The 24151-nt window shown below is 39.0% G+C and overlaps 1 protein-coding gene across 5 annotated transcripts in view; it reads left to right on the top strand.

Moving 5' to 3' along the window:
* The window catches only part of ADAM32 (ADAM metallopeptidase domain 32), a 175602-nt gene that overhangs the window by 68103 nt on the left and 83348 nt on the right, over positions 1 to 24151 (top strand). For all 5 annotated transcript variants that reach the window (XR_009211619.1, XR_009211618.1, XM_058433533.1 and 2 more), the window contains one exon: positions 3392 to 3528. Coding sequence is in view for 3 of the 5 variants with exons in the window: in XM_058433533.1 (XP_058289516.1) it covers positions 3392 to 3528 (137 nt within the window). In the remaining 2 variants the exon portion in view is untranslated. The remainder of the gene's footprint in view (positions 1 to 3391; positions 3529 to 24151) is intronic.

A 24151-nucleotide genomic window follows, 5' to 3' on the forward strand; every position in this document is an offset into this window, starting at 1 on the left:
ATGTTGTTTTGCTGCACCCATTAACTCGTCATTTAGCATTAGGTATATCTCCTAATGCTGTCCCTCCCCCTCCCCCCAGCCCACAACAGTCCCCGGAGTGTGATGTTCCCCTTCATGTGTCCATGAGTTCTCATTGTTCAATTCCCACCTATGAGTGAGAATATGCGGTGTTTGGTTTTTTGTCCTTGAGATAGTTTACTAAGAATGATGTTTTCCAGTTTCATCCATGGCCCTACAAAGGATATGAACTCATCATTTTTTATGGCTGCATAGTATTCCATGGTGTATATGTGCCACATTTTCTTAATCCAGTCTATTGTTGTTGGACATTTGGGTTGGTTCTAAGAGAAGACCTTCTTTAAGCACAGGAATGTGGTGCTTTAGAATCACTGCAGACAGGCAAGGAAAATCCATACCTGGGATACACGAGGACAAATCATTGATCCTTCAATGAATGAGTAGTCCACTGTAATAAACCTATCTCCAGTTGACTGGCTAATCCAACAGGGGCATAGTGCTATGGTGGAGGCTCATCACTGGCTTCTGTTGATGGCAGGTAGAGTGCTCTAGCTGTATAGAAAGGCAGATCAGTTTCAGAGGATAATTTACAGTCATTATCTATCTATTGCTTTTGCACCAGGCAAACAAGTTAAATGATTATGTGACATGTATCATTACTCCTACAATTTCAAACGTTAATGGTGACACTAATATAAGCAGTATGCAATTTCCCAAGGGATGCCATATTACTCTTGATTTATCATCTTGGGAGCAGTTCCAGGCACTTCCTCTTGGCCCTCCCTATCATAATATGTCTCACTCCATTGGTCAGCAGACAATATGTGCTAGTATTTCTATTCCAGCCATAATTCTGGGATTTGGAAAATAATAGTAGGACATATCTGAAGTTCTTTTGGATTTACTGTTAGATGAACTTGAAACAAGTTTCTTCTGACTACCTGACCTCCATAAGCCTGCACTTAGACCAGTAGACTAAGGTGGTATTCAGTTTTTCAGGGTAACTTTAGTTCTGACTCAGAATCCAATAAGTCCCAGAAGTCCTAGCTGTTTTCTTTTCCTGTGTACACAGTTATTCTAGTGAATAGCTACAGGTCCCTCTGTGGAAGGCTTGGGGGAATAGTCAGTTTCCTCTGTATGGCAGGTTCCTGACTTAGTTGAGAATCCCTGAGGTTGTGAATTGGTTTAGGTCTGGGAATCTGCATCACAGCAACTCATGGTAAGTTTTTGCCACCAGACCTAGAATGTCAAGAAAACCTTCAGTATGATGCTCATATATTTTATTTTTAGGGTCCCTGAAATAATTACCATAATCCCTGTAGGTCAAAACAGCTTTGATAATATGTAAGTCCCTTTAGCTTGTGATGGTAATTGCACCCACCTTGTCTCAGTTAAGCTGTGCCGCATGGCCTGTAACACTCCTGGTCCCAATGTTCCTGTTGGGGCTGGGCGTGGTGGCTCATGCCTATAATCCCAGCACTTTGGGAGGCTGAGGCAGGTGGATCACTTGAGGGTCAGGAGTTCGAGACCAGCCTGGGCAACATGGCAAAACCCAGTGTCTACTAAAAATACAAAAATTAGCCAGGCATAGTGGTGGGTGCCTGTAATCTCAGCTATTCGAGAGGCTGAGGCAGGAGAATCACTTGAACCCAGGAGGTGGAGGTTGCAGTGAGCCAAGATCATGCCATTGCACTCCAACCTAGGCAACAAGAGTGAAACTCCATCTCAAAAAAAAAAAAATTCCAATTGGTTTCAGAGAACGAAGATCCATTGCACTATGCTACCATCATCTCCAGTCTACAAAAACAAAAACAAAAACACAAAAAACAACAACAAAAAAAAACAGCAGAGATTTTTGACGATATTGGTGTGTCTTTCAGCAAAGCATTTCCAAGTGTCTTGAAGGAAATATCCTCCCAGCTCTCTTTGAATGTTTGGTCAAGGGTAGTTACCCAACAGGTTTCACACAGTAGATTCATTCAATATTACCATATTCCTGAAACTTAGCACTTCTTCACCATACAGTATGCCAGGAAAGCTCCAGTATTTTGACCTTACTGACAGTAGGCTCCCATTAAGTCTAACTTCAGTTAATATGACTCCTGCTTTTACTTGGCACATTAAATACAAAATCCCAGGTGAGTCATGAATTACAATAAATTTGTTCCAGTCCAGCCTTCTATTTCATACTGTCTGATCAATCCCTTTCAAAGTATAAATTATCTCCTTCCAGAGCAGTACATTGATGCTTCTCCTTCAAGACCATGTTGAGAATTAATTCTTGATTTGGACCTAGAGGCAATGTGGGGTAGTGAGACTAATGTTCCAGCTATCGTCATTAAAACTTTTTTTTTTTTTTAAATGCAGGGGCTCTCTCATTGTTTGGAGAGGGCTTCCTGTACTGGCAAGGGAAGTAAAGAGATGTTATTCCAATTGTTCGCCTCCCAAGTTTCAGATTCTAATGCTTTTCCCACCAAATCTGGTAGGTTCCAGCTTGGTCCTCAGCCATGTCAATCCATGACTACAGATGAGTTACATCATTGCTGCTGCAGAGGCTTTCTGATTCCGTTTGCATTTTCCATTGCTTATTTGCAGCGTTTCCTTTCTATTCTTCATTATGTGCATGCTTTAGGGCTGTTATAAGAAATTAATTGACTCCAAAATCTTTATTATCCCTATTGTCACCATAGCAATTAAATGTCTTTATCTTCCTCCTCCTGCATCATATCCTATGCCAGCTTTGGCGATAATTTGAGAAATCATGATGTCATTGCATACCATGAATTACCAATGCCCCATTTCTTTTTTGCAAGGAAGTTATCTGTGTTAAAGATATAAACAGCCTAATCCAATAGTGCAATCTGAAGGATCTGTTTTCTGTGGCTTCTTTTGATACCAGTCACTGTGTCATTGAGGTTCCTAGTAGGCAGCAGGGTGAGCACTTAAATTGGGTAATTTGGTTAGTGGCCATTTCATGAGCTGGGGGTTGGGGGAGATGATATGGATTATCCAAAATGAGTATTAGAGCTCTTGTAAAAAGTTAGATGAGTTGAAGATTATGGTCTATATAACCAACAGTGTAATGTAGATTTTCTTTATCAAAACAATTCTTTTATATATTAATAGTAACTACCTAAGAATTATGTTAGGTGTTCAATTGTTGAATTATCACAAAGCTTGGCATACACTCAATGTGCTTCTATCTCAGTAAAACATCATAAGAAGAGCTTCAGCTTCTCACCTGTTCAAGGATCCATATCTCCCTAATTCTTTAGCATTTGATAAAATAATAAAATATTCATAATTAGAAAATTATTTTTACCACTCTTTAGAGAATTATCTTTCCTTAGAATTTTCTTTGTTGTTATTATAGTACCCCAAGGAGATAACTCTGGAGGCATTTTCAGTTATTGTCACCCAGATGCTGGCACTCAGTCTGGGAATATCATATGATGACCCAAAGAAATGTCAGTGTTCAGAATCCACCTGTATAATGAATCCAGAAGCTACGTAAGTTTTAACAAAGTATTTATTTATTGCTTATGTTTATTTCATTTTAAATATTCAGAGTGTGAAAATTTAGTATTTACTTAAAGCACAAATTAGCTATCAATGGACCAAGTTCACCAAGTATAAACATGTAATTTTAAATGTAAAAGTAGTATAAAGTGTAAATTAAAGATAGTCAAGGATAACAAATCCAATCTGCAAGATATATTAGCAAAAGAATATGAAAGCACTTAGTAAGGTTTTTTTTTTTTTTTTTTTTGAGACGGAGTCTTGCTCTTTCACCCAGGCCAGACTGCAGTGGCGCTATCTCGGCCCACTGCAAGCTCTGACTCCTGGGTTCATGCCATTCTCCTGCCTCAGCTGGGACTGCAGGCGCCCACCACCATGCCTGGCTAATTTTTTGTATTTTTAGTAGAGACAGGGTTTCACCGTGTTAGCCAGGATGGTCTCGATCTCCTGACCTCATGATCCACCCGCCTCGGCCTCCCAAAGTGCTGGGATTACAGGCATGAGCCACCGCGCCCAGCCAGGATCTTTAAAAAAATACGTCAGCAGAACATAATAAGTGGCCTTTGTTTTAGACAAGGTATTTTTGGTTTTGGTTTTAGAATTGTTTGATTTTATGAAAAAAACCTCTAACATCCAAAAGAGTAAGAAGTCCTAGTTGGAGACCAACATTATATATATATATTTGTGTGACTTTGGATAAATTACTTGACTTTGCCTAAGTTTACTTTTCTCATCTTTAAATGGGAATAATTATGCCTATTCTTTTATTTCACAGGGTGATGTAAGAATAAAAGGAAAAAAGTGAAATAGGAAAGGGTTTTCTAAACTGTAGAATTCTATAAGTATGTGATTGATTAGCTACAGTGATTTCTAAACTTATTAATCTTCCCCAGAGGATATATCAGACAAGAACTACAGCAGGTGTCATTAGCATTTTGTAGTTTTTCTGTTTGCAAATATGGCCTATGACGTGGGTAACCTATCATAGGTTAAAAGGTCAAAGGTCAAAAGTGAAAATAAGACATTAAATTTTGAAAACATATTATTTTTATGGGTACTCCTAAAAATCTTTTAAGCGTTAACTCTTATGTTCTAAAAACAACTCAAACTCAACATATATACCCACAAAAATAGCTCAAACTCAACATATTTCATAGGTATATACACATGCAATTATATTACAAATTAGCTCTGAAAGGAATGTGTGTATATGTATATGTATATATACACACACAAACACACATAATCACACATATCCATATATGTATAGATATATAATTGATATGCATATGTCCATATAGATGGATAAATGGAATCTATCTATCTATCTATCTGTCATCTATCTATCCATCTATCTATCTATCTATCTATCCATCCATCTATCACAACAATATGAGAATAATTATTTTGGGCTCATTGTTCATATGGCCAGCTATTCTCAAGTATGCTAGGACAATATGTTTTGTGTAGGTCACCCAGAGCCTAAGATTAATGATAATAAGATGAACAAATATTTACATTGTACTTACTATGTTCTAGAGACAATTCCAAGCACTTTACATATATTAACTTACTTGATTCTCACAATATCTCTACAGGGCAGTTCCTATTATTCCCATTTTTACAGATGAGAGGCTAAGTTATAAAAAGGATAATTACTCATGGTCAGATGGCTAGTTTGTGGCAGACTCGGGTTTTGAGCCTGTATTAATAAACCTTTAAGTTCATGTGGTACTTTATGTTTAAAATGCTTTCATATATAATCTCCAATTTCTTACAAATCTCTTGTCTATGAGTAGAGTATTATATTAATTTTTACAAAATCTAATAATAGCACACATGTGTAACTCTTTTGCATATCCACAGTACATCTCACACATTATTCTATGTTAATTCTCAAAGAAAGCGTGTAATTAATTACATATTTCAATTTAATGTGTTTAGTAAAAAGCCCTGGAGTATAAGTAGCTGAAGTGATCTACATTTACTAGATATACAGTTAATTAGTGGACACACTTTAGCAGGTGTCAGTAATACTAGCAGTGATTTATTGTGTACCTATTAAAAGCCAGATAATTGAATTAGACACTTCACTTATTTAATTATACTTAATTCTCACAGCCTCATCTATCTATGAGGTAGATAGGCATTATCCCTATTATGCAGATGAAAATACTAAGACTTAGATAATTTAATCACTTTGCCTAAGGCCTCATAAGTCATAAGGTTGGTATTAGTCAACAAGTTTATCTAATTTCAAAGCCTTGTTTCATTCTATAGTCTACACTTCCTTCATATAGAAGACTTAATATATTGGCATTCGCTTAAACTAAGTAGCAAGAGAATATTCGTATGTATTTGTTCAAAATTCATTTTTATACTTAAGTGCTCCTTCCATTATATCATTTTTTTGGGTAAAACTGTGTCTAAATGTATTGTTATTATTGAAAAAATTCTATTGATATATAATAATTGTACATATTTATTGGGTACACGTGATATTTTCATATCTGTATACGTGTGATGATCAAATCAGGGTATTTAGAATATCCGTCCTCTCAAACATTTATCATTTCTTTGTGTTGAAAACATCAAGTCTCCTCTTCTAGCTATTTTGAAATATACAATAAATTACCATTAATTACAGTCACCCTACTTTGCTATTGAACACTAGAACTTATTCTTTCTATCTAACTGTGTCTACTTATTAACTAACCTCTCTTCATTCCCCTGCCCACTCTCCCCAGTCTCTGGAAAGCATCATTCTACTCTGTAAATTTTTTTTTTTTTTTTTTTTTGAGACAGAGTCTCGCTCTGTCGCCTAGGCTGGAGTGCAGTGGTGTGATCTCGGCTCACTGCAAGCTCCGCCTCCCGGGTTCACGCCATTCTCCTGCCTCAGCCTGGAACTATAGGCGCCCACCACCACGCCTGGCTAATTTTGTTTTTGTATTTTTAGTAGAGACGGGATTTCACTGTGTTAGCCAGGATGGTCTCGATCTCCTGACCTCATGATCCGCCTGCCTCGGCCTCCCAAAGTGTCTACTCTATATCTTTATGAGTTAAACTTTTAAAGTCCTGCACATGATTGAGAATTGTGATATTTGCCTTTCTGTGCCTGGCTTTTTTCACTTAACATAATGACCTTCTGTTCCATTCATGTTGTTACAAATGAAAAAGTTTACTTCTTTTCCATGGCTGAATAGTATTCCATTGTGATGTGTACCACATTTTCTTTATCCATTCATCCATTGATTCACACTTAGGTTTATTCCATGTTTTGGCTATTGTGAATAGTGCTGCAATAAACATGAAGGTTCAGGTATCTTTCTAATATACTGATTTCTTTTACTTTGGATAAATACCAAGTACAAAGATTGCTAGTTTGTATCGTAGTTCTAGTTCTAGTTTTTTGAGAAACGTCCACAATACTTCCTATCATGGCTGTATGAATTTACATTCCCACTAACAGCATATGAGTTGCCTTTTCTCAACATCATCACCAGTATTTGTTAGTTTTTATGTTGTTTGATAATAACCATTCTAACTGGGGCGAGATGATATCTCATGGTGGTGTTGATTTAAAAATTTCCAATGATTACTGATGCTGAATATTTTTTCATGTCAGAAAAGACAGCAGGTTGGCAATTCGTGTGTCTTCCTTTGAGAAATGTCTATTCAAATCCTTTGCCCACTTTTAAGTGGGATTTACTTGTGTGTGTTTTTTTAAATTTTTATTTTAGGCTCAGGTGTATCTGTGCAGGTTTGTTATATAGGTACACTTGAGTCATGGGGGTTTGTTGTACAGATTATTTTGCCACCCATGTACTAAGCCTAGTACCCAATAGTTGTTTTTTTCTGATCCTCTCCCTCCTCCCACCTTCCACCCTCAAGTAGGACCCAGTGTCTATTGTTCCTCTTATGTGTCTATGTGTTCTCATCCTTTAGCTCCCAAATATGTGGTATTTCGTTTTCTGTTCCTGTGTTAGTTTGCTAAAGATAATGGCCTCCAGCTCCATCCATCATCCTGCAAAAAACATGATCTCATTCCTTTTATGGTTACATAGTATTCCATGGTGTGCATGCACCACATTGTCTTTATCTAGTCTACCACTGATGAGCATTTAGGTTGAATTCATGTCTTTGCTGTTGTGAATAGTGCTGCAATGAACATATACATGCATGAGTCTTTGTGATAGAATGATTTATATTCCTTTGGGTATATATCCAGTAATCACATTGCTGGGTTGAATGGTAGTTCTATTTTTAGCTTTTTGAGGAATCAACACACTGTTTTCTACAATGGTTGAACTGATTTACACTCCCACCAACAGTGTATTAAGTGTTCCTTTTTCTCCACAACCTCACCAGCATCTGTTATTTTTTGACTTTTTAATAATAACCATTCTGATTGGTATGAGATGGTATCTCATTGTAGTTTTGATGTGCATTTCTTGAATAATCAGTGGTATGGAGCTTTTTTTCATATGCTTGTTTGCTGCATGTATGTCTTCTTTTAAAAAGTGCCTATTCATGTCCTTTGCCCACTTTTTAATAGGGTTGTTTGTTTTTTTCTTGTAAATTTGTTTAGGTTCCTTATAGATGCTGGATATTAGACCTTTATCAGATACATAGTTTGAAAACATTTTCTCCTGTTCTGTAAGCTGTTTGTTTACTCTGTTGATAGTTTCTTTTGCTGTGCAGAAGCTCTTTAGTTTAATCAGATCTCATTTGTCAATTTTTGTTTTTGTTGTAATTGCTTTTGGAGCCTTCATCACGAAATGTTTGCCAGTTCCTATGTACAGAATGATTATTGCCTAGGCTGTCTTCCAGGGTTTTTACATTTTGGGCTTTACATTTATGTCTTTAATCAATCTTGAGTTGATTTATGTATATGATGTGAAGAAGGAGTTTCAGCAGGAATGGTACCAGGTCTTCTTTGTACATCTGGGAGAATTTGGCTGTGACTCCGTCTGGTCTTGGGTTTTCTCTTTTGGTTAGTTGGCTATTTATTATTGAATAAATTCCAGAACTTGTTTTTGGTCTGTTCAGGGATTTAATTTCTTGCTAGTTCAGTCTTAGGAGATTGTTGTGTGTCCCAGAATTTATTCATTTCTTCTAGATTTCCTAGCTTGTGTGCATAGAGGTGTTTGTAGTAGTCTCTGGTGGTTATTTGCATTTCTGTGGGGTCAGTGTAACATCCCCTTTGTCATTTCTAACCTTTACCATTAGGTAATGCCCTTCTTTGTCTTTTTTTTATCTTTGTTGGTTTAAAGTCTGTTTTGTCTGAAATTAGGACTGCAACACCTGCTTTTTTCTGTTCTCCATTTGCTTCGTAGATTTTTCTCCATTCTTTTATTTTGAGCCTATGGATGTAATTGTATGTGAGATGGTTTTCTTGAAGACAGCATATCATTGGGTCTTACTTCTTTTTCCAGCTTGCCACTTCATGCCTTTTAATTGGGGCATGTAGCCTGTTTACATTAAAGGCCAATATAAATATGTGTGAATTTGATCCTGCCATCATGTTGTTAGCTGGTTATTTTGCACACTTGTTTGTGTGGTTGCTTTATAGTGTCACTGCTCTGTATATTTCAGTGTGTTTTTGTAGTGGCTAGTAATGATCTTTTCTTTCCACATTTAGTGCTTCTCTCAGGAGCTCTTGTAAGGCACATCTGATAGTAACTAATGCCCTCAGCATTTGCTTGTCTTAAAAGGATCTTTTTTTCACCTTTGCTTATGAAGCTTAGTTTGGCCAAATGTGAAATTCTTGGTTGGAATTTCTTTTCTTTAAGAATGTTGAATATTGGCCCCGGTGTCTTCTGGCTTGTGGGGTTTCTGCTGAGAGGTCCACTGTTAGTCTGATGGGCCTCCCTTTGTAGGTGACCTGTCCTTTCTATCTGGCTGCCTTTAACATTTTTTCTTTCACTTTGACCTTGGAGAATGTGATGACTGTGTGTCTTGGGAATAATTTTCTTGTGAAGTATATTGTGGAGGTTCTCTGGATTTCTTGAATTTGAATGTTGGCCTCTCTAGCTAGGATGATATCCTGAAATATGTTTTCCAAGTTGCTTCCATTCTCCCCATATCTTTCAGGGTTGCCAATGAGTTGTAGACTTAGTTTCTTCACATAATCCCACATTGCCTGGAGGTTTTGTTCTTTCCTTTATATTCTTTTTACTTTATTCTTGTGTGACTGTCATATTTCAGGAAGCCAGTCTTCAAGCTCCAAGATTCTTTCCTTGGCTTGGTCTGTTCTGCTCTTAATAGTTGCAATTGCATTATGAAATTTGTATACTGTGTTTCTCAGCTCTGTCAGGTTGGTTATGTTCTTTTCTATCCTGACTATTTTGTCTGTCAGCTCCTGTATCATTTTATTGTGATTCTTAGTTTACTTGAATTGGGTTCAATGTTCTCCCGAATCTCGATGATCTTCATTCCTATCCATATTCTGAATTCTGTTTCTGTCATTTCAGCCATCTCACCTTGGTTAATAACCCTTGCTGGAGTACTAGTTTGGTGTTTGGAGGAAAGAAGACATTCTGGCTTTTTGAGTTGTCAGAGTTCTTCTGCTCATTCTTTCTCATCTTTGTGGGCTGGTGTTCCTTCAATCTGTGATGTGGTTGTCCTTTGCATTTTTTTTCTTTTATCATATTTGATATCCTTGGGGTTTGATTTTGGTATCAGGTGGGTTCAGTCGACTGGCTTTGTTTTGGAAGATTTTTAGGGGACCAAGGCTAGGCTCAGGATTCCTGGACTGCATGCTCTAATTCTGTGGGACTAGTATCATGCCCCAGCTTTGTTCTCTGGCTCCTTGAGATTAGGAACCTGCTTCCGTGGAGGAGCCATGGTGCTCCCAGACTGCTGGCCACAACATTCCAATAGGTGGTGCCAGCCAAAGTGCTTCCTAGGGCAGTGGCAGCAGGATCCATCTTTATTTGCATGTGCCAACAGCAGTGGCAGTGGCGGCACAGTGGGGTGCATGCTTGTCAGTTGCAGGAGGGTGCTAGTGTGTACTGGGGTGCTGGCTTCCATGCCAGTGTTTGTAGCAGCGATGGTGACAGCATGGCTCAGGGTGGGGTGGGAGGCCCCCTCGAAGCTACTGTTCATGTATTTGTGCTGGTGGTGGTGTTAGCATGGAGGCGCTGGTGGGTGCAGGACAGTGTGTGCCCTCTGTGCACACTCACGTGGTTAGCAGTGGCTGCTCAGTGAAGGGGTGGGTTTGCTGTTTTTAATGCCTAGTTTTACGCTGGTGTCAGTGTCAGTGCAAGGGTGGGGCTTGTGGGCTCTGTGCCTTCCAATGCTCCAGTGGCAATGGTGGTGCAGCAGAGGGATGGTATGGGGTACACCGATGCTGGCAGCAGTGTCTTGGCAGGGTGCACCTGCACTGACGGGGAAGGGGAGGCAAGGTTCTCCTGCACACACAGACACACACACCAGCAAAGCACTGTAGGTGGTGGCCATGGGTGAGTGTGTATAGGTGAAGCATCATAGAGAGGCTGCAGTGAAGAGAGGGCACAAGCAAGCTGATATTTTTCTGTGGGAGCTGCTCTCCTGGAGCTCTGCTGGTCAGATGCAGTCCACCAGTGCAGGAGCTGTGATGCAGGTCCCTAGGAGGTATCCTCCCTGGGCAACTGAGGCTGCGCTGCAAGCAGTCATGGCCAGGCTGGGTCCGTGAGAGAGGCCACCAGTTAGAGGGGTGCTCAGGTCAGACTGGCCCCATCTCATGGGCAAGACTGCTTTGCAGACTTCAGGTACAACAGTTCCCCTAGGGCTAAAGTCTCGTATGGAAGGAAGTTAAGCCTAGGCAGATGGGTGACCCTGGTCATACTCTACTACTGACACTCCTGCGCCAAACCTCTGGGCTCTACACCGATTGGAGTTCTGCCTCTGCCACTTCTGTAAGCAGCTCTCCTGGCCAACTCAAGCATCCATGGTGGTCAGGGGTTCTCCTCCTGCTGGGATTCCAGGGGCCTGTGGTGACAGCAGGTTGCCTCTTGCCTGTTAAACTCACCCTTTCCCCAGGAGTGTTTTGGGGCCAAGATCAAGTCCCAGTGCATAGTAGGTTCCCAGCTTCCTCCCCCTTCAGCCCAGCATCTGTGTCTTCCCTGTCTGCTCTTACTGCCTTCTCTCTGAAGATCTGCTAGGAGCCCATCAGTCTTCCCAATGTCCCAGTCCCTCAGTGGCAGATATTATTCCTGGCTGCGTCTAATTGGCCACCTTGCCACCTCTCCCCTTAAATGCGATTATTTTTTTATTTGCCATTGAGGTTTTTGAGATCCTTGTATATTCTGGATATTAACCATCTATTGGATGAATAGTTTGCAAATATTTTCTTTTATTCTACAGATTGTCTCTTCATTCTGTTGATTGTTTCTTTTGCTGTACAGAAGTTTTTTAGTTTAATAGAGTTCCATTTGTCTATTTTTGTTTTTGTTGCCTGTGCTTTTGAAGTCTTAGCCGTAAAATCTGCCTAGAACAATGTCCTGAAATATTTCTGTTTTCTTCTAGCAGTTTTACAGTTTCCGGCCTTACATTTAAGTCCTTAATCCATTTTGAGTTGATTTTTGTATGTGGTTAGAGATAGGGCCCTAGTTTCATTCTTCTGCATATGGATATCCAGTTATTCCCAGAACACATATATGTTCTTGGTATCTATGAAGAAAATCAGTTGGCTGTAAATGGATGGGTTTATTTCTTGGCTTTCTATTCTGTTTCATTGCTCTGTCTGTTTTTATACCAATACTGTTCCGAATTTATTCCTACAGACTTACAGTATATTTTGAAGGATCTTTGGTGGTTCCATATTAATTTTAGGATTGTTTTTTCTACTTATGTGAAGAATATTATTGGTATTTTGTTATGGATTTCATTGGATCTGTAGATCGCTTTGGGTGGTATGATCATGATAACAATATTAATTTCTCTACTCCACATGGATGGATGTTTTCCCAAATGTTTTTGTTCTCTTTAATTTTTTTATATCTCTGTTTCGTAGTTTTTGCGTAGAAGTCTTTTACCTCCTTGGTTCAGTTTATTTCTAGGTATTTTATATTTTTCATGGCTATTGTAAATGAGATTGCTTTCTTGATTTGTTATTCAGCTAGTTTGTTTCTGGAGAATAGAGAGGCTACTGATTTTTGTGTGCTGATTTTGAATCCTGCAGTTTTACTGAATTTGTTGATCAGTTTTTAGAGTTTTTTGGTGGAATCTTTGATTTTTCTATATGTAAGAGCATGTCACCTACAAAGAGGGAAAATTTGACTTCTACATTTCCAGTTTGGATGCCTTTTATTTCTCTTCCCTAATTCCTCTGGCTAGGATTTTCAGTACTATGTTGGTTAAAAGTGGTGAAAGTGGTATTCTTGTCTTGTTCCAGTTATTGGGAGAAAGGCTTCAAGCTTTTTCCTGTCCAGTAGGGTGTTAGCTGTGGATTTGTTATATATGGCCCTATTATGTTGAGGTACATTTTTTCTGTCTCTAACTTATTGATAGTATTTATCATGAAGGCATGTTGAAATTTATCAAATGCATTTTCTGTGGCTGTTGAAATGATTTTGCAGTTTTTGTCCTTCATTCCATTGATGTGATGTATCATATTTACTAATTCATATATGTTAAACCATCCTTGCAATCCTGGTATAAATCATACTTGATCATTATATAATATATCTCCTTGATGTGTTGTTGGATTAAGTTTACTAATACGTTGTTGAGAATTTTTGTGTCTGTGTTCATTGGGGATATTGGCCTGTAGTTTTCTTTTTTTTTGTTGTGTCCTTGTCTGATTTTCCTATCAGGGTAATGCTGGCCTCCCTCAAGACTGAGTTAGCGAGAATTTCCTTTTCTTTGATGTTTTGGAATAGTTTGAGAAAAACTGGTGTTAGTTCTTGCTTATATGTTTGATAGAATTTAGCAGTAAAGTCATGTGGTTATGGGCTTTTGATTATTGATTCAGTCTCATTACTTGTTATTAGATTGTTCAGGTTTTCTGTTTCTTCCTTGTTCAATCTTGGTAGGTTGTATGTGTCCAGGAATTTATCTGTCTCCTCTAGGTTTTCCGATTTGTCAGCATAGAGTTGTTCACAATAGATTCTAATGATTTTTTTGTATTTTTGTGGTATCTGTTGTAATGTCTCCTTATCATTATTTATTAATTTATTGGGTCTTTACTCATTTTTTCTTGTTTAGTCTAGATATCTGTATATCAATTTTGTTTTACATTTTCAAAAAATTAATTTTTGCTTCTTTAGTTCTTTTTATTTTTTAGGTTCTATTTCATTTATTTCTGCTCTGGTCTTTATTTTTTTCTACTAATTTTGGGTTTGGTTTTTTTCTTGCTTTTCTAGTTCCTGAGGTACATCATTAGTTTATTTGAAATATTTCTACTTTTTTGATGTAGACATTTATTGTCATAAAATTCTGTCTTAGTACTTCTTTTGTGTATGTCACTAGTTTTGATATATTTTGTTTTCATTTTCATTTGTTTCAAGAAATTTGTTGTTTCCTTCTTAATTTATTCATTGACCCAGTGGTTATTCAGGAGCATTTGTTTACCTTTCATGTATTTGTACAGTTTTCAAAATTCCTATTATTATTGATTTTTACTTTTATTTCATATGGTCTAAGAAGGTACTTAATATGTATTCAGTGTTTTAAAATTAATTGAGACTTGTTTTGTGGCCTAACATGTGGACTATCCTGGAGAATGTTCCATGTACTAATGAAAAGAATGTTTAGACTGCAGCTATTAGATGAAATCTTCCATATATATATGTTAGGTTTATTTGCTTGATAGTGCTGCAGATTAAATCTGATGTTTCTTTGTTGATGTTCTGTCTAGATGATCTGTCCAATGCTTCAAGTGGGGTGTTGAAGTCAACAACTATTATTGTATTGGGGTCTATTTCTCTGTTTAGTTCTAATAATATTTGTTTTATATATCTGGGTGCTCCAGTGTTTGGTGCATATATATTTATAATTTTTATATACTCTTGCTGAATTGTTCTTTTTATCATTATATAATTACTTGGTTTCTTTTTATGTGTTTTGTCCTATAATATATTTTTTTCTGACATAAATATAGCTACTCTTTCATGCTTTTGGTTTCTGTTTGTGCAGAATTTTTTTTTCCTATTCCTTCACTTTTGGTCTACATGTCTTTACAATGTAAGTGAGTTTTTGTAGGCAGCATATATATTTTTAAATCCTTTCAGCCAGTCTATATTTTTTAATTTAGAAATTTAAGCCATTTACATTTGAGATTGTTATATATCGATTAGGACTTACTCCTGTTATTTGTCAATTGTTTTCTGATTGTTTGATATATTCTTTCTTTCATTCTTCCTCTTTTTTTCTTTTAGACAGGGTCTCACTTTGTCACTCAGGCTGGAGTGAAGTGGTGTGATCTTGGCTCACTGCAACCTCTGCCTCCTGGGTTCAAACGATTCTCCTGCCTCAGCCCCTCAAGTAGCTGGGACTACAGGTGTGCACCATCATGCCTGGCTAACTTTTATATTGTTAGTGGAGATGGGGTTTCACCATGTTGGCCATGCTGGTCTCGAACTCCTGACCTCAGGTGATCCACCCACCTCAGCCTTCCAAAGTGCTGGGATTACAGGCATGAGCCACCACGCTCAGCCTTTATTCCTCTTTTATTGTATACCTTTACATTAGATAATTTGGGTCGTGATAGCATTTAACATTTTTTTTCTCTTCTCCTTTTCTCTTCTCATCTATTCCACCAATGAGTTGTATACTTGTATGTGTTTTCAGGATGGTAGCTATTCTCCTTTTACTTCCTGGTTTAGGATTCTCTTAAGCATTTCTTATAGGACTAGTCTAGTGGTGACAAATTCTTTGTTTTTTTCTTGTCTGAAAAAGACATTTTATTTCTCTTTCATTTTTGAAGGATAGCTTTGCTGTGTATAGTATTCTTGGCTGATAGTTGTTTTCTTGCAGTACTTTGAATATATACTTTCATTCTCTCTTGGCCTATAAGGTTTCTGCTGAGAAATCTACTGTTATTCTCATGGGTATTCCTTTATACGTGACTTGACATTTTTCTCTTTCTGCTTTTAGAATTCTCTCTTTGTTTTTGACTTTTGATAGTTTGACTATATGTGCCTTGAACAAGACCTTTTTGGGTTGAATATATTTCAAGATTTTTAGTTACCTGTATCTTGATGTCTATATCTCTTGCAAAACTTTGGAGAGTTTCAGGTATTATTCCTTACATAAGTCATCTATGCCTTTACATCTCTTCTCCTTCTAGTCCCAAAATGTGAATATTTTGTTCCTGTATGGTGTTTCATGTGTCATATAGGCTTTCTGTCATATATGTATATAATTTGTCTGATCAGGTTATTTAAAAAGCTCTGTCTTCAAGTTCAGAAATTCTTTCTTCTGATTAATCTGGTCTATTATGGAAACTCTCATTTGTATTTGTAATTTTATTAATTGAAATAATCACTTTCAAGGTTTCTGTTTGGTTCTTTTTTATGATATCTATCTCTTTGTTAAATTTCTCATTGAAATTATGAATTGTTTTCCTGATTTCTTTTTTTTTTAACTTTTTAAAATTATACTTTAAGTTCTAGGGTACATGTGAACAATGTGTAGGTGTGTTACATATGTATACATGTGCCATGTTGGTGTGCTGCACCCATTAACTCGTCATTTAGCATTAGGTATATCTCCTAATGCTATCCCACCCCCCACTCCCACCCCACGACAGGCACTGGTGTGTGATGTTCCCCTTCCTATGTCCAAGTGTTCTCATTGTTCAATTCCCACCTATGAGTGAGAACACGTGGTGTTGTTTTTTTGTCCTTGCGATAGTTTGCTGAGAATGATGGTTTCCAGCTTCATCCATGTCCCTACAAAGGACATGAACTCATCATTTTTTATGGCTGCATAGTATTCCATGGTGTATATGTGCCACATTTTCTTCATCCACTCTATCACTGATGGACATTTGGGTTGGTTCCAAGTCTTTGCTATTGTGAATAGTGCTGCAGTAAACATACATGTGCATGTGTCTTTATAGCAGCATGATTTATAATCCTTTGGGTATATACCCAGTAATTGGGTGGCTGGGTCAAATGGTATTTCTAGTTCTAGGTACTTGAGGAATCGCCACACTGTCTTCCACAATGGTTGAACTAGTTTACAGTCCCACCAACAGTGGAAAAATGTTCCTATTTCTCCACATCCTCTCCAGCACCTGTTATTTCTTGACTTTTTAATGATGGCCATTCTAACTGGTGTGAGATGGTATCTCATTGTGGTTTTGATTTGCATTTCTCTGATGGCCAGTGCTGATGAGCATTTTTTCATGTGTCTGTTGGCTTCATAAGTGTCTTCTTTTAAGAAGTGTCTGTTCATCTCCTTTGCCCACTTTTTGTTGGGATTGTTTGTTTTTTTCTTGTAAATTTGTTTGAGTTCATTGTAGATTCTGGATAGTAGCCCTTTGTCAGATGAATAGATTGTAAAAATTTTCTCCCATTCTGTAGGTTGCCTGTTCACTCTGATGGTAGTTTCTTTTGCTGTGCAGAAGCTCTTTAGTTTAATTAGATCCCATTTGTCAATTTTGGCTTTTGTTGCCATTGCTTTTAGTGTGTTAGACATGAAGGCCTTGCCCATGCCTATGTCCTGAATGGTATTGCCTAGGTTTTCTTCTAGGGTTTTTATGGTTTTAGGTCTAACATTTAAGTCTTTAATCCATCTTGAATTAATTTTTGTATAAGGTGTAAGGAAGGGATCCAGTTTCAGCTTTCTACATATGGCTAGCCAGTTTTCCCAGCACCATTTATTAAATAGAGAATCCTTTCCCCATTTCTTGTTTTTGTCAGGTTTGTCAAAGATCAGATAGTTGTAGATATGCGGCATTATTTCTGAGGGCTCTGTTCTGTTCCATTGATCTATGTCTCTGTTGTGGTACCAGTACCATGCTGTTTTGGTTACTGTAGCCTTGTAGTATAGTTTGAAGTCAGGTAGCGTGATGCCTCCAGCTTTGTTCTTTTGGCTTAGGATTGACTTGGCGATGCGGGCTCTTTTTTGGTTCCATATGAACTTTAAAGTAGTTTTTTCCAATTCTGTGAAGAAAGTCACTGGTAGCTTGATGGGGATGGCACTGAATCTATAAATTACCTTGGGCAGTATGGCCGTTTTCACGATATTGATTCTTCCAACCCATGAGCATGGAATGTTCTTCCATTTGTTTGTATCCTCTTTTATTTCACTGAGAAGTGGTTTGTAGTTCTCCTTGAAGAGGTCCTTCACATCCCTTGTAAGTTGGATTCCTAGGTATTTTATTCTCTTTGAAGCAATTGTGAATGGGAGTTCACTCATGATTTGGCTCTCTGTTTGTCTGTGATTGGTGTACAAGAATGCTTGTGATTTTTGTACATTGATTTTGTATCCTGAGACTTTGCTGAAGTTGCTAATCAGCTTAAGGAGATTTTGGGCTGAGACGATGGGGTTTTCTAGATATACAATCATGTCATCTGCAAATAGGGACAATTTGACTTCCTCTTTTCCTAATCGAATACCCTTTATTTCCTTCTCCTGCCTGATTGCTCTGGCCAGAACTTCCAGCACTATGTTGAATAGGAGTGGTGAGAGAGGGCATCCCTGTCTTGTGGCAGTTTTCAAAGGGAATGCTTCCAGTTTTTGCCCATTCAGTATGATATTGGCTGTGGGTTTGTCATAGATAGCTCTTATTATTTTGAGATATGTCCCATCAATACCTAATTTATTGAGAGTTTTTAGCATGAAGGGTTGTTGAATTTCGTCAAAGACCTTTTCTGCATCTATTGAGATAATCATGTGGTTTTTGTCTTTGGTTCTGTTTATATGCTGGATTACATTTAGTGATTTGAGTATGTTGAACCAGCCTTGCATCCCAGGGATGAAGCCCACTTGATCATGGTGGATAAGCTTTTTGATGTGCTGCTGGATTCGGTTTGCCAGTATTTTATTGAGGATTTTTGCATCAATGTTCATCAAGGATATTGGTCTGAAATTCTCTTTTTTGGTTATATCTCTGCCAGGCTTTGGTATCAGGACGATGCTGGCTTCATAAAATGTGTTAGGGAGGATTCTCTCTTTTTCTATTGATGGGAATAGTTTCAGAAGGAATGATACCAGCTCCTTCTTGTACCTCTGGTAGAATTCGGCTGTGAATCCGTCTGGTCTTGGACTTTTTTTTGTTGGTAGGCTCTTAATTTTTGCCTCAATTTCAGAGCCTGTTATTGGTCTATTCAGAGATTCAACTTCTTCCTGGCTTAGTCTTGGGAGGGTGTATGTGTCCAGGAATTTATCCATTTCTTCTAGATTTTCTAGTTTATTTGCCTAGAGGTGTTTATAGTATTCTCTGCTATTAGTTTGTATTTCTGTGGGATCGGTGGTGATATCACCTTTATCATTTTTTATTGCATCTATTTGATTCTTCTCTCTTTTCTTCTTTATTAGTCTTGCTAGTGGTCTACCAATTTTGTTGATCTTTTCAAAAAACCAGCTCCTGGATTCATTGATTTTTTGCAAGGTTTTTTTGTGTCTCTATCTCCTTCAGTTCTGCTCTGATCTTATTTCATTCTTGCCTTCTGCTAGCTTTTGAATGTGTTTGCTCTTGCTTCTCTAGTTCTTTTAATGGTGATGTTAGGGTGTCAATTTTAGATCTTTCCTGCTGTCTCTTGTGGGCATTTAGTGCTATAAATTTCCCTCTACACACTGCTTTAAATGTGTCCCAGAGATTCTGGTATGTTGTGTCTTTGTTCTTGTTGGTTTCAAAGAACATCTTTATTTCTGCCTTCATTTCGTTATGTACCCAGTAGTCATTCAGGAGCAGGTTGTTCAGTTTCCATGTAGTTGAGCGGTTTTGAGTGAGTTTCTTAATCCTGAGTTCTAATTTGATTGCACTGTAGTCTGAGAGACAGTTTGTTATAATTTCTATTATTTTACATTTGCTGAGGAGTGCTTTACTTCCAACTATGTGGTCAATTTTGGAATAAGTGCGATGTGGTGCTCAGAAGCATGTATATTCTGTTGATTTGTGGTGGAGAGTTCTGTAGATGTCTATTAGGTCTGCTTAGTGCAGAGCTGAGTTCAATTCCTGGATATCCTTGTTAACTTTCTGTCTCATTGATCTGTCTAATGTTGACAGTGGGGTGTTAAAGTCTCCCATTATTATTGTGTAGGAGTCTAAGTCTCTTTGTAGGTCTCTAAGGACTTGCTTTATGAATCTGGGTGCTCCTGTATTGGGTGCATATATATTTAGGATAGTTAGCTCTTCTTGTTGAATTGATCCCTTTACCATTATGTTATGGCCTTCTTTGTCTTTTGATCTTTGTTGGTTTAAAGTCTGTTTATCAGAGACTAGGATCGCAACCCCTGCCTTTTTTTGTTTTCCATTTGCTTGGTAGATCTTCCTCCATCCCTCTATTTTGAGCCTATGTGTGTCTCTGCACGGGAGATGGGTCTCCTGAATACAGCACACTGATGAGTCTTGACTCTTTATCCAGTTTGCCAGTCTGTGTCTTTTAATTGGAGCATTTAGCCCATTTACAATTAAGGTTAATATTGTTATGTGTGAATTTGATCCTGTCATTATGATGTTAGCTGGTTATTTTGTTCTTTAGTTGATGCAGTTTCTTCCTAGCATCAACCGCTCAACTACATGGAAACTGAACAACCTGCTCCTGAATGACTACTGGGTACATAACGAAATGAAGGCAGAAATAAAGATATTCTTTGAAACCAACAAGAACAAAGACACAACATACCAGAATCTCTGGGACACATTCAAAGCAGTGTGTAGAGGGAAATTTATAGCACTAAATGCCCACAAGAGACAGCAGGAAAGATCTAAAATTGACACCCTAACATCACCATTAAAATTTGGCATGTTTTTTCAGTGGCTGGTACTGATTGTTCCTTCCATGTTTAGTGCTTCCTTTAGGAGCTCTTTTAGGGCAGGCCTGGTGGTGACAAAATATCTCAGCATTTGCTTGTCTGTAAAGGATTTTATTTCCCCTTCACTTATGAAGCTTAGTTTGGCTGGATATGAAATTCTGGTTTGAAAATTCTTTTCTTGAAGAATGTTGAATATTGGCCCCCATTCTCTTCTGGCTTGTAGAGTTTCTGCCAAGAGATCAGCTGTTAGTCTGATGGGCTTCCCTTTGTGTGTAACCCGACCTTTCTCTCTGGCTGCCCTTAATATTTTTTTCCTTCATTTCAACCTTGGTGAATCTGACAATTATGTGTCTTGAAGTTGCTGTTCTCAAGGAGTATCTGTGTGGCATTCTCTGTATTTCCTGAATTTGAATGTTGGCCTGCCTTGCTAGATTGGGGAAGTTCTCCTGGATAATATCCAGCAGCGTGTTTTCCATCTTGGTTCCATTCTCCCCGTCACTTTCAGGTACACCAATCAGACGTAGATTTGATCTTTTCACATAGTCCCATATTTCTTGGAGACTTTGTTCATTTCTTTTTACTCTTTTTTCTCTAAACTTCTCTCTCGTTTCATTTCATTCATTTGATCTTCAATCACTGATACCCTTTCTTCCAGTTGATCGAATCAGCTACTGAAGCTTGTGCATTTTTCACGTAGTTCTCGTGCCAGGGTTTTCAGCTCCATCAGGTCATTTAAGGACTTCTCTACACTGGGTATTCTAGTTAGCCATTCTTCTAATTTTTTCTCAAGTTTTTTAGCTTCTTTGTGATGGGTTTGAACTTCCTCCTTTAGCTCGGGGAAGTTTGATCATCTGAAGCCTTCTTCTCTCAACTCGTCAAAGTCATTCTCCATCCAGCTTTGTTCCATTGCTGGCGAGGAGCTGTGTTCCTTTGGAGGGGGAGAGGCACTCTGATTTTTAGAATTTTCAGCTTTTCTGCTCTGTTTTATCCCCATCTTTGTGGTTTTATCTACCTTTGGTCTTTGATGATGGTGACGTACAGATGGGGTTTTGGTGTGGATGTCCTTTCTGTCTGTTAGTTTTCCTTCTAGCAGTCAGGACCCTCACTGCAGGTCTGTTGGGGTTTGCTGGAGGTCCACTCCAGACCCTGTTTGCCTGGGTATCAGCAGTGGAGGCTGTAGAACAGCGAATATTGCTGAACAGCAAACATTGCTGCCTGATCATTCCTCTGGAAGTTTTGTCTCAAAGGGGTACCCGGCCCTGTGAGGTGTCAGTCTGCCCCTACTTGGGGGTGCCTCCCAGTTAGGCTACACGGGGGTCAGGGACCCACTTGAGGAGGCAGTCTGTCTGTTCTCAGATCTCAAACTCCGTGCTGGGAGAACCACTACTCTCTTCAAAGCTGTCAGACAGGGACATTTAAGTCTGCAGAGGTTTCTGCTGCCTTTTGTTCGACTGTGCCCTGCCCCCAGAGGTGGAGTCTACAGAGGCAGGCAGGCAGGTCTCCTTGAGCTGTGGTGGGCTCCACCCAGTTAAAGCTTCTCAGCAGCTTTGTTTACCTACTCAAGCCTCAGCAATGGGGGGCGCCCCTCCCCCAGCCTCACTGCCACCTTGCAGTTTGATCTCAGACTGCTTTCCTAGCAATGAGTGAGGCTCCGTGGGCGTGGGACCCTCTGAGCCAGGCGCGGGATATAATCTCCTGGTGTGCCGTTTGCTAAGACCGTTGGAAAAGCACAGTATTAGGGTGGGAATTACCCAGTTTTCCAGGTGCCATCTGTCACAGCTTCGCTTGGCTAGGAAAGGGAAGTCCCTGACCCCTTGTGCTTCCCGGCTGAGGTGGTACCTTGCCCTGCTTTGGCTCACGCTTGGTGCGCCACACCCACTGTCCTGCACCCACTGTCCGACAAGCCCTAGTGAGATGAACCCAGTACCTCAGTTGGAAATGCAGAAATCACCCGTCTTCTGCATCGCTTATGCTGTGAGCTGTAGACTGGAGCTGTTCCTATGCGGTCATCTTGGAACTGCCTTAAAATTATATTTCCTGATTTCTTTGTATTATTTATCTGTTCTCTGTTTTGTCTCACTAAGTTTCTTTACTATCATTATTTTGAATTCATTTTCAGACATTTCATAGATTTCTTTTTGTTTTGGCTCTGTTACTGCATAATTTTTATATTCCTTTAGAGGTATATTTTTTCTTTCTTGTTTCATGCATATTTTTATGTCTTTACATTAATATCGGCACATCTGGTGTATCAGTTGCTTCTTACAATTTTATGAGTTGACTTTCATGGGGAAATACTTTTCCCTATAGATGTATTTATAGTATTGGTTGGATAGGATATTTTGGCCTTATTTCTTGGTGAGCACAGAATTGTAGTCTCCATAGGATTTCTTTGTCTGTTAGCAGCATCAGTGGTGTTTATGAGTTCCCCAGTAGCTTGGTCTGTGTTTGTTAGTGGAGGCTGTGGTGAGGTTCTGCTAAGGACAAGGTTGCCAGGTTTATTGGTCCTTCAGCACCAGTGGTGGTGGTAGTAGGCAGGACTTGCTGGAGCCTTCAGGTGGCATACAAAGGCACCAGTGGTGGTGGTTTTGAGTGGATTGTTCTTCTGGCATCTAAGTGACACGCTCAGGTGCCAGCAGTGGCAGCAGTTGGTAGAATGGGCCTGTTCTCAGGTCTCCAGATGGTGTGCATGGGCACTGAAGTCAGCAGGTGGGGCAAGCTTGTCTTCAGGCCCCAGGACAGCATGTTATCAGGCCAGTCCTAAGTCCCTCTGAAGGTAGATGCAGATACAAGTGATCTTGACATTGGAGGGTTCTGGGTTGCTGTCAGTTGCAGCAGCCCTGGGTAGGAAGCTTTCAGGCTCTGGGGAGCATTTGTTTGGTTCCCTTCATCCTGGAGGTCACCTTCTTGGTGCACTGCACCACTCATTTCCTGGGCTATAGACACTGAATCAGCTAGAGGGCTGGAGACACAACTACATTCCTGGGTCAATCCTGTTTTGTGACACTGCAGCCCTCTGGGTGGATGTGGGGTATGTCAATGGGATGATAGGGATGTGCAGATGCTGGAACTGTTGGGATTCAGTTTAGGATCTGAACCTGAATCTGGTGGTTTGGTGGGGCTGGGCTCTCAAAATGGTGTAGTGCTGGGTCAGCTTGGGTCTTGGTGGGTGGGGGATGGGGGTGTTTGGGACCCAGCACAAACACTCTCTGTGGAACAATACCAACTTGTGGACTCGAAGTACCTGCCTATACTAATCTCAGAGCGTGTGTGGGCTGAGGCACTGTCCCATCACTAGGACTGCAGCTGTCCACAATAAGAATGTAGATGGCTGGGGATCTTGTTTACCTTTTCTTGCAGTGAGGAGTTGCTTCTGGATTTGAGCTTATTATGGCCAGGCTGGCTTCTTTGCTCCTCTGTCTTTCTACATCTCAGAAGTTTTTTTTGTTACTTCTCCAATGAATTCCAGTGCTTGCTCTTAGAACCTCTATTTAATGTCTGGTTGTCTGCTTGCTTTTTTGGTCTTTTTTTGTGCATGAGAAAAGTGCCAGGCTCCCCTAGTCAGACATTTTGTAGCCCCCTCCTATTCCTGATATATCATTTTGATAATTTAATTTATATATATTTTTTAAAAGTGACAACTCATGTCTTTTTTTATTCATATATTTTAAAAATTTATAATAGACCAAAATTTTTATGTGTA

Source organism: Hylobates moloch, unplaced genomic scaffold (assembly GCF_009828535.3).
Source record: "Hylobates moloch isolate HMO894 unplaced genomic scaffold, HMol_V3 SCAFFOLD_22, whole genome shotgun sequence".
NCBI lineage: Eukaryota > Metazoa > Chordata > Mammalia > Primates > Hylobatidae > Hylobates > Hylobates moloch.